The sequence below is a fragment of the Zootoca vivipara genome, chromosome 2 (genome assembly GCF_963506605.1).
Source record: "Zootoca vivipara chromosome 2, rZooViv1.1, whole genome shotgun sequence".
Taxonomy (NCBI): Eukaryota; Metazoa; Chordata; class Lepidosauria; order Squamata; family Lacertidae; genus Zootoca; species Zootoca vivipara.
In genome coordinates this window covers 117,014,243-117,030,659 of record NC_083277.1, presented here as the reverse complement: position 1 = coordinate 117,030,659, position 16,417 = coordinate 117,014,243, and the positions used below count along the sequence as shown (strand labels likewise).

The 16,417-nt window shown below is 43.7% G+C and overlaps 1 protein-coding gene across 1 annotated transcript in view; it reads left to right on the top strand.

Moving 5' to 3' along the window:
- Positions 1–1,305: 1,305 nt before the first annotated feature.
- LOC118081543 (keratin, type II cytoskeletal 4-like) overlaps positions 1,306–16,417 on the top strand; it is a 29,440-nt gene continuing 14,328 nt past the window's right edge. Inside the window, exons 1-4 of the mRNA XM_035108037.2 lie at positions 1,306–1,755; positions 4,336–4,547; positions 7,190–7,250; positions 9,316–9,411. Coding sequence (XP_034963928.2) covers positions 1,306–1,755; positions 4,336–4,547; positions 7,190–7,250; positions 9,316–9,411 — 819 coding nt within the window. The remainder of the gene's footprint in view (positions 1,756–4,335; positions 4,548–7,189; positions 7,251–9,315; positions 9,412–16,417) is intronic.

The window sequence follows — 16,417 nt, the reverse complement described above, 5'->3', positions numbered from 1 at the left end:
CTCCGGCAGTTTTATGTATGTTTATTTACAAAACAACAACAACAACAACAACAACAACAACAACAACAACAACAACCCCACATCCAGAGTATGGCTTCTCGCCTGCTCACATTGACGATAGTTGGTCAGTCTGAATCTTCACTCCTCCCACAGCAGGAAGGACGCTAAACTTCCGCCTTTCCCCTCTTGCCCTTCCATTGCCCTCTGATCTTTTCCAGTCTCCTTGAACGGGGACTGAGAGGCTGGCCTCCGCCGTCCCCACTTCCACTTGACACAGTCTCAGACCTCTGCTTATTGCCTAGCAACACTCTGGCTGCCTTCCAACTCTTCCTCTTCTTGAGGTCTAACAGAGTCTTCCCCAGGAAGGGGAGTTGAACTGCCCTTTCTCGACTCTGTCAACCAGCTCTCATCTGCAGAGTCAGTCCCTCGTTCACTTGCTTCAATCTCTGAGTCTGACTCTTCCCCTGCGCTCTGGGGGCCCACGTTCCTGACATCATTGGAAGATGGTGCATGTGGGATACTTAGGTGGTTTCCCATCCAGGCACATACCAGACCCCCAGACCAGCTTAGCTTCAGTAAAGTGGTAGCCCCAATTGCCTTCACATGTGATTGTAATTCATTTTAATCACATTTTTAACCTACAATTCCCCAGGGTAGTTCTCTTAGTTCTCTCGTTTATATGTGGCAACCCTGTGATGGTCAGTTAGGCTGAAAGACAGTGACTCAAACATCTTGGTTAATTTGTATTTGGGTGGTAGCAACTCTAACAGAATGGCGTTGCTAACAGAACATGCTACCTGTTAAGAATATTACAACTGAGAGGTGCCTAAATGTAAATAAGCAATTGGGCATCACATAATTTTTATACTCTTATTAAATTGGGAGCCACGAAATGCAGTCCTTATAGCAAGCCACCTAGCAAGGCTGTTCCAGCAAGTTAGTATTGGAATTGCCAAACCTAGAATAAATTTGCTAAACTATAATTAATACAGAGAGTTCCTAAAATGCATAATTTCTTGTGCAGCAGCTTTGCAAACGAAGCATTTTAAAGAGATCCCCCTTAGCATTTTCCTGGCGAATTTATGTTTACTTTGCTGTTTTGCAATGGTGTTTTAACTGCTGGCAGGCAAACCCAAACCCAAAGGAAGGCCTCATATTACTTTTTTTCTGAATTAACCAAGCCCATATATTGCAAACAGATATAAAGCAGAAGCTCGAGAGTGTCATATTAGAGGGGACCCTTTCTTGCTTTTCTGCTGCCCCGAAATTGTCTTACAAGGCTTGGGCATGAGCCGACAACTATACATGGCAAACTCCATCCATGGAAGAAAACGGTTCTCTTCTGCCTCTGACATATGTGGTCTAAGCAGATGTAGACGGAGTGCATCTTCTATATCCCAGCCTGGTGGAAGAAGTGGAATTGGTGGCTATAGCACCGGGAGTCTCTCAACCACAGGTGGAATCAGAAGAATTTCTTGCGTTGGAGGCTACCAGATTGGGGGCTATGGAGGTCTTGGTTTTGGACATCACATTACCTATGGCGGTCAGAGCTATTGTGGCATTCCAAGAAGCTACGTTGAGCTCAGAAATTATGCTGGCAGTGGTCAAAATGACCCTTTCCATGAAGTCAGCATCAACGAACACCTCCTAAAACCACTCTGTGTAGGAGTTGACCCTGAGATCCAGAAAATACGCACTAAAGAGAAGGAACAGATGAAATCTCTCAACAACCAGTTTGCTTGCTTCATTGATCAGGTGAGAGTATGAACGACTAGTCATTCATTCAATCATTCACTCATTCATTCATGAAGCAGGAAGTGGCAAATGAGGTTTCTTTCTATGGGGCAGTAGCTGGTAGATGACCCAATGCAACTTGTGGTGGGAGGATTCAATCCAAGAGCAGGTACTTGTTATTGTTCAGATACCACAAAGTTTGCACATGAGAGAAATGTTTCGAAAATTTTGATTTGAAGCAATTTTATGCCCGGGCTCTTTGGTGTGTGATATGGGGAAGGGGACAGGGGTCTGCTATTTTTGCTCACTTCAGTATTTATTTATTTTGATACACAATGATGGCAAGATTCAGCTACGAATAGTGTAGTTGCATATTAGTTGTCAACTTGTATCATATCAAGTATTGAATGAATGCCAAATATCCTGAATGCTAATGTACCATGTGCACCAAAGTGAACAAAGTCTAAAATGAAACTGACCATACTGAATTTTTAAAAGTAAATTGTGTTCATACTTTAAAAAAAAAATAATGTGTGGCAACTGATACCCGTACCTGTTAGAGAATCTGAAGCAGAATTCTTGCAGTATTTTGCTGATGTAATTTTGCTAATCGTGGAAAAGCTCTTTTCTTTTACCTCCAATTCATTCAGATTGATTGCTTGAAATGGCCAGGACAGTCCCAGTTCACCATAATATGAAATCTGGTGGACGCTTCAAGTGTAGCAGTCAAAAGAAAATGTCCTGTGTGAGTTATTCAGACAGTTGATGGAATTCCACATAATGATGAGCAGTTCAAAAGTGCAAGCATTAGATGATAGATAGATAGATAGATAGATAGATAGATAGATGATATAGACAGAATAATAAAGGGGCTACTATGTTAAGGAATGATATGGGGAGTGAGTAGGGGTAAAATTCAGTTCAGTTCACCCATGAAAAGTGAGCCTGCCTAATTTGCACTTTCCAAAATAAAAAGCGAACCAAAACATAGCCACTCTTTGAAAGTTGTCTTCTTTCAAATTTTGCAGTGCAGTTCTCCAACCATGTGTACTAAAATGCACATTCTGAGATAAGTATTGCATGTATTAGTGAAAATAGCATACAAGATGCATTGCATTAGGGAAAATCACTTTGCTGAAATGTGTAGCTTAGGCAAAATTGCATACAAAAAATGTGCATATTAGGATACCATTACACTAAAATGCAGGTGGGTTTTCTTGAGGACTCCCCTCCAACGCAAACTGATTGCAGATATGGAGAATTGACTTAACACTGGAAAAAGGAGAAACAGAGAAGTGACAAAGCTGGACAGCTGGATATAATCTCCACACCGTTCTTAGAGATTTTCAGCTGTAAGTCGCAACATGCATTATTGTAAGCAGCTATGTCATTGCAATTATTTCAAAGTACACATGTTGTGCACAACTATAAGAGCAATGTGGCAAATAATATGTGGGAGAGAGAGAAAAGGTAAAAAGAAAAGAACTGTATACAGTATAGGGGTAAATAGATGGGCGCCTGTTTTTAAGGACAGGCGCAATACACTATTCTGACAATGTTAAAGAAGGAGTGTCATCCTTCGACCCACAAGTCTTTTTGAGACTGTTGCACTAACTGTAGCAATAATCATAGGACTGTAGATTTCGAAGAGACCACAAGGGCCCAATGCAGAAAATAAAGCTAAAGAATCCCAGCATCTGTTGACAAGCCTTCAGTGAAGGCGAGTCCACCATAAATGAATCTATTCATTTTCTGAGAAATCTGCAAAATGGTGTGGGTGGGTGTATTGATACACAGATGGTGGGAGGATGGATGATAGATAGATAGGCAGATAGATCAGGCATAGGCAAACTCGTCCCTCCAGATGTTTTGGGACTACAACTCCCATCATCCCTAGCTAACAGGACTAGTGGTCAGGGATGACGGGAGTTGCAGTCCCCAACATCTGGAGGGCCAAGTTTGCCTATGCCTGACATAGGTACAGATTTTCTTAAGCACTGCAGCTGAGGCTGAACTTTCCAAAGGCAACCCATTGATAATCCATGACAAAATAGGAACTGGAGTATTTGACCTCAATAAGCTCTTGACAACACAACTATGCCGCGAATTTAGCGTCTTTCTTGTCTTTAATTAACACTTATAAAGATATTCTTCTAAAGGTCCCTCTATTTCATACTTCTACATTTGATTTTCTGTTGCTTTTAGGTTCTGTGGGCAGACATTTTTTCAGTGGTGACCTTGCTGTGGAAAGGGCGCTTGCAGCATTTCCTCATGTACTGTACATCATTTTTATTTAGAACGCTTGCTGAAACAAAACAATGTCTTTAGCAGGTGCCGAAATGGCAACAATAAAGACACCTGTCTGCTATTCAACAGAGGGAGTTCCAAAAGTAAGGACACCACAGTTCTGCCACCATGCAGAAGGGATCTCCTGACAGATGCCCTCTCCTGCAAGGATACAGTGATGGGTGTTTAACTGTTACCCAGAGTGCAATTTGGAAAACTAATGCAAAATATCTGTTTGTGGCTTATCCATCTTCCCTACAATCCCATCCTCTGCAATATCTGTTGCATTCTGGATTTTCCCTTCTTTGATTTCAGGTCCGATGTCTAGAGCAGAGGAACAAGGTGTTGGTAACCAAATGGAATGTCCTGCAAGAGCAGATGCCAACTGCTAGGACAGATCTCAATTCCCTCTTTGCAAGATGCATCTGTGGCCTACGCAAGCAGCTGGACTTCTTGCAGAATGAAAAGGAGCAAATGGAACCGCAGCTGCAGGACATACAGCAGAGCATAGAGGAGCTTAAATGCAGGTAGGAACTGGCAATGCTTGGTCATGTGCTGGTGAAGTTTCATTGTGCCAAAGGAGCCACTTTGGTTTAAGAGTTTAGAGAGATGGGCTTAAGCATGCTTGCAGAACAGAAAGAACAATGTATTTGTCTTTTATATTTTTCCTCACATTGGATCAGCATAGATGCAGAAATAAGGATGCTGCGTAAATTTGATCTTTGTGAACTCTGCGCTGAAATGTTTTCTCTAAATCCGTGTGATTTAAAACTGTTGTAAGTTGTTAACAAGTCCATCGTACTTAACAAGTATGATGGAAAAAGTCCCATACCAGTGACTGTGATGATAAGAAGGGGTTAAGATCGGAACTATGATATTGGGAATAAGCAACAGAGGAAACACAGGAACAAAAACAAAAGATTTTCTCCGGATCAGCCAGAACATGGGAAGTCCCATTAAATTATTTAATTCAGAATATATAATTGGCCTTTTTTGGGGGGGGGTTGGCATGATTTGATATGTTATTAATTGGAATGTTATTAATGAAAAATTAATAAAAATATTTTTTAAAATAAAATTGTTGTAAGTTGCTCTAGCTACTAGAAGGGGTAGGATGGAAGGATGAGAGAAAAAGAAATATCTACATGAATAAAAAATAAAATAAAATGCTGTAACACAGCTTCCTACGCTTTACAGATATAAATATGTGGACAAATATGTGGATATGCTTACAAGGGTATTCCCTTGTAAGCATAGCAATTTACAATATTTCATTATTGCAAGTGCAATAAACTAATGGGCAGGGTTCACCTAACTAACCCTGTCAGCGTAGACCCCCCAAAAATTGCTTGAGGGGGGTGTCAGGAGAATCCCTGGAACAGGAGGAGGGGAGGGAATTTGTAACACAACAATGTTACCACCCGTTGTATTTTTTTTCGACATGCTCAGAGTACCAAGGGTTGGCACATGTAGACAGAAGTAAATGCGCAATGCATTTAAAATTTACAATATCCATTGTGCTGAATTATGTATAATTATGTATACTTTTTTGAGAGAAGTTTTTTTTAAAAAAAACCCTTGATGATTAGTTAACCTCAGAATACAACAGGATGTATTGATGGGTTAACAAATGTGAAGACAAATGGAAACAGACACAGACTGATCTGCCCACCCCCATAGAGAAGTGGCCTAATGACGTCAGTGTGGGGTCGCCTTGCGGACATTCATGCCTGTGTGTTTGTTAAAAGAAGATGCTGTGGGACTATAACCAGATTTTTTTCAATGAATCCAGGGACATTTTTCAACCACTGGCGGAGGAAGAGGAGTGTGGGGGGAGCGCACCACCCCCAGCAGCACAATCCCAGTAGGGTGCCATTGTGGCTTCCTCCCCACCCACTGGGTGCCACGCCCCTGCAGGCATGGGCCCCGACCCCAGGACGCACATCACATCCCTGCGGGTGGCGCGCCATGCCCCCAGGATGCGCACCACGCCTCTGCAGGTGGTGTGCCCTGCCCCTGGGACGCACGCCAGCCCCGCCCCGTCTGCTCTAACCCTACCCCCCCCCACGGTTGAATTCAGTGGATTTTGTCAGGGGGTTGATTTGTAAATCCAGGGACTGTCCCCGGGAAACAGACAGTCTGAGTCCTTGGCTCCTGGGGGGAAATGTGGGCAGGTGAATAAAAAGGCAGACTGTGTATTAGAGCAAGAAATCACAGGCTGTCCTCTGGCTTGCTTGTGTTTAGAATTGCAGCCAATATATTAGTGCTCTTTTCAGTTACTGTATATTGAAATCAGGAGCCCTTTTCAGGCACTTGGACTGGGGAGAGGAGAGTGTGTACATGGATGTACCAGCTCCACCCATTCCTTGTTTCCCAGGGGGAAAACTCCCACGCTCATGGAACTTTTGTGCATTTCATAAATCAGGCTTCCACTTGGCTCGATTTGGTTTAACTTTTATGCACTAGTCTCATGAAGTTCTGTTTTAATATTTGAGCTACATAAAAAAAAAAAAAAACTTTTTAGAAACCAGGATTCCAAAGCATGTAGGAGACTCCACGAGGACAGGAGCTTTCCCCACTGCACACACAAACATCTTGGGACATGTGGGGTGGTGGAGTTAGCACACTCACAATACTTTCCCCTTTCCCCATGCCTATCCTTTTGCTTGATCCTTCCCCATCTATTGCAGTGAGCAAGACCACAGACGTGTCATGCACATAGGATGCAACTGTCTGCCCCTGTTGTTGTTTAGTCGTTTAGTTGTGTCCGACTCTTCGTGACCCCATGGACCATAGCACGCCAGGCACTCCTGTCTTCCACTGCCTCCCGCAGTTTGGTCAAACTCATGTTCGTAGCTTCGAGAACACTGTCCAACCATCTCATCCTCTGTTGTCCCCTTCTCCTTGTGCCCTCAATCTTTCCCAACATCAGGGTCTTTTCCAGGGAGTCTTCTCTTCTCATGAGGTGGCCAAAGTATTGGAGCCTCAGCTTCAGGATCTGTCCTTCCAGTGAGCACTCAGGGCTTATTTCCTTCAGAATGGATAGGTTTGATCTTCTTACTTCCATGTAATTCAGTCTGTGCACATCAGAAGATTTGCGAGTCTTTGGGGTTTCGCTGTTGAACACCCAAGTCATGGCATGCCCTCTTTATCTGCTGTCTCCAAACAGGTATGAGGAGGAAATCAACAGACGCACGGCTGTAGAGAATGATTTTGTTCTGCTTAAGAAGGTCAGAAATTCAGGTTGCTGTAGGGTGTTTTGTGCTGGCATTTCATAAAAGAGAGTCTGTGCATACTTTTAACCTCAGTTAATGCTCAAAGACAGAGCAGGTAGAGGTACATAAAAATCTGTATTTGTTTAGGGAGGCTTTTAATGTTTAATAGATTATTTTATTTCATTTTTCTGTTGGAAGCCGCACAGAGTGGCTGGGGAAACACAGCCAGATGGGTGGGGTATAAATTATTATTATTATTATTATTATTATTATTATTATTATTATTATTATTCATCTGTGCTCATGCAGCATGCAAATTCTCTTTTCTTTTCTTTTCATTTATTTTCAAATTCTCTTTTCTGCCTTAGAGAAACAATCAAAATCATAAATGGGTTAGATTAGAGCCTCCACTTCCCCAATAAGCCTGCAATGATTTATTTTTATTTCTTAAAAATCTCCCTTGGCTGGGTGTACCACGTTGTGATTCAGTTAATCTGTGGGTGCTTCTAGAGTGACTTGCTATTTTCAGGTGGGCTTCAGCCACACATTGGTAAATTCTGATTGCAGTTAAACAGTCAACATTGTCTAATCTCCCTGAAAACATATCAGGATAAATGCTTAATAAACAGGTTGTCTGGAAGCACTGTATGTAAAGCAGTTTTGAGTCTCGACCATACATCACATTTCTTTCTTTCTCTCTTTCTCTTTCTCCCCCCCTCTCCCTCTCCCCCTCTCCCCTCTCTCTCTCTCTCTCTCTCTCTCTCTCTCTCTCTCTCTCTCTCTCTCTCTCTCTCTCTCTCTCAGCAAACTTCCCCACTTATTTCTAGGATAATTTTGAACTTAGCTCAGAACTGTATGAAGTTCAAACATTACCTCATAATTGACCCAACCCCAACCCCAGTCTTCCTCCTTTCCGCAGACACCGTCTGATCTTTTCTGCTGATGTTGTCTCAGTGGTGGCAGGAGCAATAATGACTGCTGCTGGTGCCTTCAGGGGGCAGTAACAGCATCCCTGGATATGAGAATCTCTGGGACCCATCATTCAAACCATTACAATTCTCAGGAGTCATGTGATCTTGGGGCAAATCTCCACCATACATTACTTCCCCCCAAGAATATTGTGGCCAGTAGTTTTCTCTTGACAGCACCCTTAACAAAATACAATGCCCAGGATTCTTTGCAGAAGCTCATGAGCATTAAATGTGTGCATTGGATGTGTAGTTTAAGTACATGGCATGGGTATGCCGGCATTTCATTTCTCAGTAAATGAATCAACTGCTCTGCATTTTGTTTAGACAGCTGAGGTCACAGAGCCACTGGGAAGCTTAGGGCATCTCTGAACCTTGTTAAAAGCACAGTCCAACTCAGAAATTTGAGAACCTTCCCCGAATCACCCCAATTCACCTTTTAAATCAGGGTAGATATACAGTGGTACCTCTACTTACGAATTTAATGCGTTCCGAACACACATTCGTAAGTCGAAAAGATTTGTAAGTCAAATCCCATAGGAATTCATTGGGAGGAAAAATTCGTAAGTAGAAAAAATCCTATCTAAACTGCATCCAAGATGGCGGACGGAGCTCCATTCGTAAGTAGAAACATTCGTAAGTAGAGTTATTTGTAAGTAGAGGTACCATTGTACAGCCAATGGACACCCCAAGAGATACCAATGAATATCAATACAGTGGTACCTCGGTTTACAAACACAATTGGTTCCGGAAGTCTGTACTTAAACTGAAGCGTACTTAACCTGAAGTGAACTTCCCCATTGAAAGTAATGGAAAGTGGATTAATCTGTTCCAGACGGGTCTGCGGAGTACTCAACCTGAAGCGTACTTAACCCGAGGTATGAGTGTAATTGGTTCCGGAAGTCCGTACTTAACCTGAAGCGTACTTAACCTGAAGCGAACTTTCCCATTGAAAGTAATGGAAAGTGGATTAATCCGTTCCAGACAGGTCCGCAGAGTACTTAAACAGAAAATACTCAAACCGAGGCGTACTTAAACCGAGGTATGACTGTAACTTCTTTGACTGTGTTTGAGCCAAAAGCACCTGAAGGTTTCCTGTCTCCACTTTTCAGGATGTAGATAGTGCTTTCTTGAACAAGGTGGAGCTGGAAGCCAAGGTGGAAACAATGAAGAGGGAGGCTCAATTCCTGAGGTGTGTGCATAAGGAGGTAAGAAATCCTAAATAAGTTTTGATGGATGCAATAATGGAATACTGATTGGTATAGTTTTTTGTAAAATACGCAGGGATTATGTAAAATGAACCATGGAAAGAGAAGAAGGGAACTCATTGATATCTTGAGGATGTAAAATGAGTATTTAAAATTGTAAAACAGAAAATTTAATAAAAATCACACACATATATATAAAAGGAGGTAAGAAATCCTCTCACTGATTATCTCCCAATGAAATAGTCACTATTAGCTTCTAGAGAAAGTCCAGGTTCTGAGCCTTTTCTCATATGAGAGACCTTTGGCCACTGGCGGAGGAAGAGGGGGTGGGGGAGTGTAACGCCCCCGGCATCACAATCCCAGTGGGGTGCCATCGAAGCTGCCTCCCACGCTGGGCGCCACACCCCTGAAGGCGGTGCACCACGCCCCCAGGACACGCGCCACGTCCCTGTGGGCAGCGCACCACGCCCTTACCTTCCAAGTCCCGGACTGCAGAATCCGGGACCGGCAGCTGTGTGACACCGGAAGTTGCGTCGATGTAACTTCCGGTGTCGCTTACCCTTCTATGGGCACCCAAAATGGCCACCACCGGCTTCAAAAGTAGCTTCTACGCATGAGCGGAAGTGCATTGACGCAACTTCCGGTGTCGCCCCGCCCATCTATGGGCACCAAAATGGCCGCCGGTCATGCGTAGATGCAACTTTTGAAGCCGGCGGCGGACATTTTTGGTGCCCATAGAAGGGCAAATCAGGAAAAAATGGCCGCCGGCAGGAGAAAATAACGGAGAAAAACGGGAGACGAAGTGATACGGGGGACCACCTGGAAAAGGTAAGTAAAAACGGGGGTTTCCCGGAGGAAACGGGAGACTTGGCAGCTATGACCACGCCCTGGGACATGCACCAGCCATGTCCCCACCTGCTCTCTGCCTCCCAGTGCCGGAACATGAAGCTCTGCCACTGCCTTTGGCCCTCCATATGTTGCTGAAGTTCCCACCAACTACAGTTCCCACCAACCCTAGCAAGAGTAACCAAAGGCCAGGAATGACAGGAGTTGCAGTTCAGCAACGTTTGGAGGGTGCAGGTTTCCCACACCTGACATAGGGCATGAGTGTCACCGCACTGTATGCTCATCCTCCACTATGCAAAATAAGAGCACATGGCCCTAGTTCTAATACAGTGGAACCTCGGTTTTCGAACGTCTTGACTGCTGAATGTTTCGGAATCCGAACGCCGAAAACCCGGAAGTGAATGCTTCCATTTTCGAATGCACCTTGGAAGTCAACTGATTTCCGAGGCACATTTTGCAATTTTCCCCATCGAACTTGCAAAACTCACTTTTTGAACGTTTCGAAAGTCGAACAGACTTCCAGAACGGATTACGTTCGAAAACCAAGGTTCCACTGTAAATCTATGAAACTAACAAACTGTACATATGGCATTCACCTGGAGATTCAAGCCAATGGCTTCCCACTAGCTAACTCACACAGCCTTTCCCAACCTGTTGCCCTCCCGATGTTGCTGGACTCCAGCTCTCATCAGCCCTAGCCAGCATGGCCAGCACACAGAGATGTAGTCCAGCAAGACCTGGAGAGCAACGGATTGGCAAAAGTTGATCTCACACATTCTGCATTCCCAAATGACATTTTTGGTGGGTGGATTGTTCGTTTGGATGGCATTTCTGACTGGTTGATGGCATGGTGTGGATAGTTCAGTTTATTTATTTTCATCTGACCCTTATAATTTCCCCAAACTATTTTCACCGATAACATGGGGAGAACTCCTGTAAGCCATTCTGGGGCCATGGAATAGAGTGGGATAGAGATAGATATTGCCTTTGTTTTCAGCCAAAGGTGAAGCATTTGCTATATAATATTTGGTTTATTTGACTCCCAGAATATAAATCTTCTCAGGTTAATTGAAGGGGGTCACACAAGCAGATTACTTGGGGAAAGTCAAATAACTGTTTAATTTGCAGCCAGGACATATATGTTTCCTATAGTGTATCTCTACTTCTGGAAACAGCCCCCAAGTTGAGGATGGCATTTATCACACCAAAATGGGTTGGCTTGTCCTAAAGACTGGTGATCTTTTCTACACTTCCATAATAACTGTCTACTCTTTCTGTTGTCCTGGGTTTATAAGTACCCATAAGTAATGACCCATGGTTCAATAATAACATTGTAATGGGTGCTGTTGGTTTGTTTGGGGTTTGTTTGTTTGTTGTACATGGTATCCAGGTCTGGATCCAGTTTTGGAGAACCTCCTGGCACCCACCACTACTGCTCTCCCTCGTAGTGGCACAGCTGCAGCCAACAGCCTCCCCCTACGTAGTGGCTGGGCCTATCCAGCAGCACAATGAGCTAGGAGCCAAACAGCTGTTTAGATTGGTAGCTGGTTGGTATATGGCTGCCCCATTGTAGTGCCAGCCCTGCTACAGAATACGCTTCCCTGGTGGGTCCTGGCAGATGCCCCAGTATGCCCAGTGCTGACACCTGGGCTCACAGAATTTCTAATTGGGTCACCTCCAGTTGTGGAATGCCCTCCCCAGGGACACTTGCCTAGCTCCTCCCTTGATGTAATCTTAGCAGCAGGCAAAGACTTATTTCTATTCATTCAGACATTCTAACTGCATGTCTTCATCCCCTGTGTTTGGTTTCATGTTGCTCCTCTAATATGCTATTGATTTTATTGGGTTTTTGTTATAATAGTTTTGCTATTGTGTTTTGTATTTCATATTTTTGAAACGTTTGGGGGGGGGGTTTAATAAATGCTCAAAATAAACAAATAAATCCCCAAACCAAGCTTAAGCATTTGTAACACAGACATCAGTAAATTATTTTTCTTAACTGTTCGGGAATGTGAAGAATGGAGAATGCTTAATGGATATTCAAACTTTAGGAGGTTGCTCTGCTGGAAAATCAGATTCAGTGTCAGGCTTCAGTCATGGTGCAGGTGAATAACAATCGAGATCTGGACATGAACCCCATCCTCCAGAATGTCGAATCCTGGTATCAGAGCATTGCACAAAGGAGCAAAGAAGAAGTGAATACTTTGTACCAAAGCAGAGTGAGTAACCATACTGACGTCTTGTACGGAAGCCCATGGGGCTCATAATATTGTTACAAAATGCAAAATGTATTTGTGACTGCAAAGGTTATTACAGAGGTCAGCAAACTTTTTCAGCAGGGGTCCACTGTCCCTCAGACCTTGGGGGGGGGGCGGACTATATTTTTTTTGGGGGGGGGAAATGAACAAATTCCTATGCCCCACAAATAACCGAGAGATGCATTTTAAATAAAAGGACACATTCTACTCATGTAAAAACACGCTGATTCTTGGACTGTCTGTGGGCCAGATTTAGAAGGCGAGTGGGCCGGATCCAGCCCCCGGGCCTTAGTTTGCCTACCCATGGGTTATAAGAGCCATGCAAGACTAGAATGTGTGACAACAAGGAACTTTACTGGAATTGTTCAACTCTTACAATCACATCTGTTCAGGTCAGATGGTAGTGGCACTCTGGGAGAGGACATGCTCTGTGGCAGCCCCTAAGTTGCCACCCCACAGAGGTGCATCTGGTATCTCCAGTATGTAGCTTCTTCTTCTTTACCTTGGCCTTTGACAGCTAACATATACAGTCATAACTCGGTTTAAGTCTGCTGCGGTTTGAGTGCTTCGGTGGGTTCTGCTACGTGTGCATGCGCAGAAGCGATCTGCGCGGTCCGCGCATGCGCAGAAGCACTCTATTGGTGCTTCGTGCACGCGCGCTATCGCCCCTTGGTTTAAGTACTTTTCAGGGAGTGAATGGCACCCAGGAACCAATTAAGTACTTAAACCAAGGTACCACTGTATGTTGATGGCTGGAGTCCAACAACAGGGGGAGGACACCAAGTTTATAATACACGGTTTAGTGAATGGAACTACTCAGAAATGGAAACACTCTTTCTGACAGTTCCTGAGGTCCACAATGCACACCAGTGGAACAGGTGATGGCATTGTTTCCTGGAAAACAGCATCACTGTGTTGTGTGTGTGAAATTAGGTATTAGATGTGAAGTGTCTGTGGAAAGCAATTAAATGGCATAATGTCTGTACATCATAGTTACTTATTTTATGAGCATTTAGTACCAGGAACTCCAGGACCAAAGATGCCAAATTAGCAACGATCTGAAGATCAACAAGCGAGAGATTGCAGAGCTCAGCCGGATGGTACAAAGACTGCAGTGTGAACTGGAAAAAACCAAGAAGCAGGTAAACAAGGGAAAACATCTGCTGTCTGGGGGTGGGGGTGGGGAATTTGGCACAGCAACCTCTTGTTACCAGCAGGAAGCTATCTCAGCTGTCCTATGTACACATTTCCTTTTGTACAAAAGTGTTTCAATGGAGTAAAAACAGGACAAATGAAGTTGGTTTTCTTAATAAAAAAGAATCATATCTGAATAGTTGGCCATGGTTTAAAGCCAGCTTCTTGTGCCCAATCCAGAAGATACAATATGTGTGGTACCGGCTCTATCTCAGTTTGCTACTGATGTCCAGCAACTCAGTAATATATGCAAAACTCGTTGCATTGCTTTATAACCACAGATGCAGCCATAGCTGCCAAGTACCCCGTTTTCCCTGGGAAACCCCCGTTTTTACTTACCTTTTCCCGGTTGTCCCCCGTATCACTTCGTCTCCCGTTTTTCTCCGTTATTTTTTTTACTGCTGGCGGCCATTTTTTTCTTTCTAATTTGCCCTTCTATGGGCACCAAAAATGGCCATCGCTGGCTTCAAAAGTTGCATCTACGCATGCCCGGAAGTACATAGACGCAACTTCCGGTGTCGGCGGCGGCCATTTTTTGTGCCCATCGATGGGCAGAGCGACACCAGAAGTTGCATTGACGCACTTCCTGACATGCGTAGAAGTGACTTTAGAAGCTGGCGGCGGCCATTTTTGGTGCCCATAGAAGGGCAAAGTGACACCGGAAGTTAGGTCGACGCAACTTCCGGTGTCACAGGGCTGCCGGTCCTGGATTCTGCAGTCCGGGACTTGGAAGGTAAGGATGCAGCCCACTTGGAACTCTGCCCAGGCCACACCCCACACCAGCCTTACTTTGCACTCTCCAGGAGTGTTTTTGCCTAGCCGGACTGGGTGTCGCCTGGGGTCTGGAGGTCTTCGTCTGGGCACGCAAAGAATGCAAGACAGTATTAACCTAATTCCCATTACCATTGAGTAAACATGGCATGCTGGCATCCATGGTTCATTCAAATTTAGACTAGGTATGTGGAACTTGAGGCACCCCAGATGTCGTTGAACTCCAACTCCCACCATCTCTAGCCAATTCTGGCAATTCTCAGAGTTGATAGAAGTTGTAGACTAGCAAGATCCAAAGGTCCACAGCTTCTTCCTTCCTTCACTAGAGATACACTGATTTATTTATTTTTAGCAACATGCTGGAATTTTGGGTGTGCATCTTGATATTTTGAAAATTCAAAGTTCTCAGATGAATCTGATGACGATGAGTGGAAATTTGATTTTTCAAGGCTAAATGTCCGTTTTCAATGAGCCAGTGTCTGAGGGAAAGTAGAATCTCTTGCTTTACCAATTGGCAGGTTGCATGTCTACAGTTGGCCATTTGTGATTCCGAGCAGCGTGGTGACTGCAGCCTTAAAGATGCACAAGAGAAATACGACGATCTACACAGTTCCTTGCACCGATCTAAAGATGCATTGGTATGCATGCTATGCAACTATCAGGAGCTTCTGAATGACAAGCTGGCACTGGATATTGAAATAGCTACATACAAGTCACTGCTGGAGGGAGAAGAAAACAGGTATTCCTTGACTACTTTCCTACGGGATATAGAAAAGTTACTGTCACTGTCTGAGCTGTCTAGTTCAACTGAATCCAGGACCAGTTAAAACATGCTCAACTGGAACTGTACCACTAATGATGGTGGGCAGGGTAATTACAATATATACCTATATACCTGCATAAGAGGGACCCAGGTGGCGCTGTGGGTTAAACCACTGAGCCTAGAGCTTGCTGATCAGAAGGGCTTGCTGATCAGAAGTTTAATCCACAGCGCCACCTGGGTCCCTGTATCATATATAGGTACACTCTAAAGATGGCTTCTAGCTCCCTGTTCAGTGTATGTTGGGTGGCTTCTTCAAGTATAATGTGGCAGTGGCCCACACAGGGCTTTAAAAAATAATTATGATTATTTTAATGAAGTAATAATAATAATAATGGGCGGGGTGTAAATAATAAATTATTAGTATTATTATAAATAAATAAGAATAAAATGTGCACCCCACCCATGAGACCATTCCATTGTAACTATCCAACCTCCCAAAATTTCAACACCTCTTGCGATGGTTTGACCCATTTGACAGTACAACTTCTACAAACACCTTCCATATCTCCTCAAAATCATTTCTCCTGCATATTCCCCATTTTACCTTAATAGCACATGTCAACTTATCATTAATAGCTATATCCCACACCTCTTTATACCATTCTTCCATTTTATATTCACCTTGCCCCTTCCACTTCCTAGCTATAATAACTTGTGCAGCTGTCAATACATTTGTGAGCAAGTCCTTCATAGACTGCAAACCTTCCACCCCATCGTAAATTGATAATAATACTACCTCTGGACTTTTGGTCAGCTTTAACCCAGTGATTTCTGTTATCTCCTTAAACACCCTTTGCCCCCCAAATTGTGCATATTTACACCCCCACCACATGTGACCCTAAGTCCCGGTTTCCTGGCATCCCCTCTAACATAATACTAAATATTCCTTGTTTATTTGATTTAATCGGACTGGTGTTAAATACCATCTCCACATCTCCAAACTAACTTATAATAATGATCTTTTAACCTTATAGACAACATTTTCAAAGTGAGTTTCTCCCATATTTCCCCCCAGCTTTGACTATTTTTCTGCCCACACAGGGCTCTTAAATGTGGCAAACCCAACTCAGTTGTGTTATTGTTTGCCTGAACGCTCCTTGTTTCTCTTCGCTTA